General features: G+C 38.7%; 1 protein-coding gene across 1 annotated transcript; it reads left to right on the top strand.

The window, feature by feature from the left end:
- LOC119663538 lies at positions 1 to 843 on the top strand. The gene has a single exon (XM_038073149.1). The coding sequence runs from the start codon at positions 1 to 3 to the stop codon at positions 841 to 843; it is 843 nt and encodes a 280-aa protein (XP_037929077.1).
- Positions 844 to 1,597: the final 754 nt, after the last annotated feature.

Below are 1,597 nucleotides of genomic sequence, written 5' to 3' on the forward strand. Positions count from 1 at the left end.
ATGGTAGACAATCAGCCACTACCAGGTGCTCAAAAAATGTGGTACTTGAAATCACATGTGACAGGTGAAGCTGAAAAATTGATAAGTCATTTCAGCATAACGGAGGACAATTATTCGGCAGCTTGGACATTACTGCAAGACCGTTATAATAATAAAAGGGTCTTGGCGTCCACGTTAATCGATGAACTTCTAAATCAGCCATCATTCACATCAACTGTGGCAGCAGTTAAAAATTTACATGACACAACGAAAGAGTGTCTATTAGCACTAAACCATCTTGGCGTTCAAACGACTTTTTGGGACCCAATTTTGTTACAAGTACTAATTAAAAAACTCGATCAGGCGATGCTCATTAGATATGAGCAATCTCTGGCAAAACCAAAAGAGATACAAAACATTCAGGAGTTTTTAGCCTTTTTAGAACTACAGTTCCAACTGATGGAAGTTGTAGAACAAAAAGATAAGGTGGCTATAAAAATTAAAGCAAATCGAAATAACTCAGTGTCATCGGCTGTAACAGTTTCTAAAGGAAACAACAATTGCAAACTGTGCAATGTAGACAGGCACCCACTGTATCATTGCCGTAAATTCTTGCAATTTTCACCATCTCAACGATTGGATTGGGTGAAAAATCAACAGCTCTGTTTTAACTGTTTCAGAAATGATTATGTGGTGAACAAATGTTCATCAAGAAGTTGTACCAAATGTAATAAAAAGCATAACACGTTGCTACATTTGGAAGTTAACAACCAAACAAAACAGAACATTCAACCTAGCTCAAGTGGGTACAACACCGCAGTTACCACAGCGACAGCGAACACATCCACAGGTCATCGTCTCTGAGCGTCTTGTCAAAAGGCTCAATATATCAAAAACAAAATCGTTATTGTGCATAGAAGGGATAGGAAAGGTGCAAAAAAATTCAATGCAGCGAGTTAACATCAAATTGCAATCACTTAACTCAAGGTTTACTACAGAAGTCGAAGCGTTTGTGCTTCCAAATATAGTTCCACCTCAACCAAGTTGCAGCTACGATATTTCCATTCAGCATTCAGTTAGCAGATCCAACATTTTTCCAACAAGAGAAAATTGATATTTTACTCGGTGCGGAGTTCTATTTCAGTCTGTTAAAAAGGGTAAAATCACGCTTGCTCCTGGGCTTCCAGTCTTGCAAAATTCTACACTTGGCTGGATTGTCAGTGGCAAGGTTGCATCAAATACAGACACATCAAACGTTTTATGTGCAGTTTTTGGCGGTGGGGCGGAGGTTGTTGATAATAATTCATCGTTAGAAGATGCAATTGAACGATTATGGCGAATGGATGAGGTGAATACAACAGAAAGGACATTATCCAAAGAAGAAAAATTATGCGAATCTCATTTTGTGCAGAACGTCCATACAAATAAAGAAGGACGTTTTGTGGTAAGGTTGCCGTTTCTGGAAAACTCATTGACGTTAGGGGAATCTCAAGAAACAGCTTGGAGAAGGTTCATCAGTCTTGAACGACGACTAGCAAAAAATGATGTTTTGCGGAAACAATATGTCCAGTTTATGGAAGAGTATGAGCGATTGGGTCACATGACTGAAGTAAACTTG

Source organism: Teleopsis dalmanni, unplaced genomic scaffold, assembly GCF_002237135.1.
Source record: "Teleopsis dalmanni isolate 2A unplaced genomic scaffold, ASM223713v2 unscaffolded_contig_0553, whole genome shotgun sequence".
Lineage (NCBI taxonomy): Eukaryota > Metazoa > Arthropoda > Insecta > Diptera > Diopsidae > Teleopsis > Teleopsis dalmanni.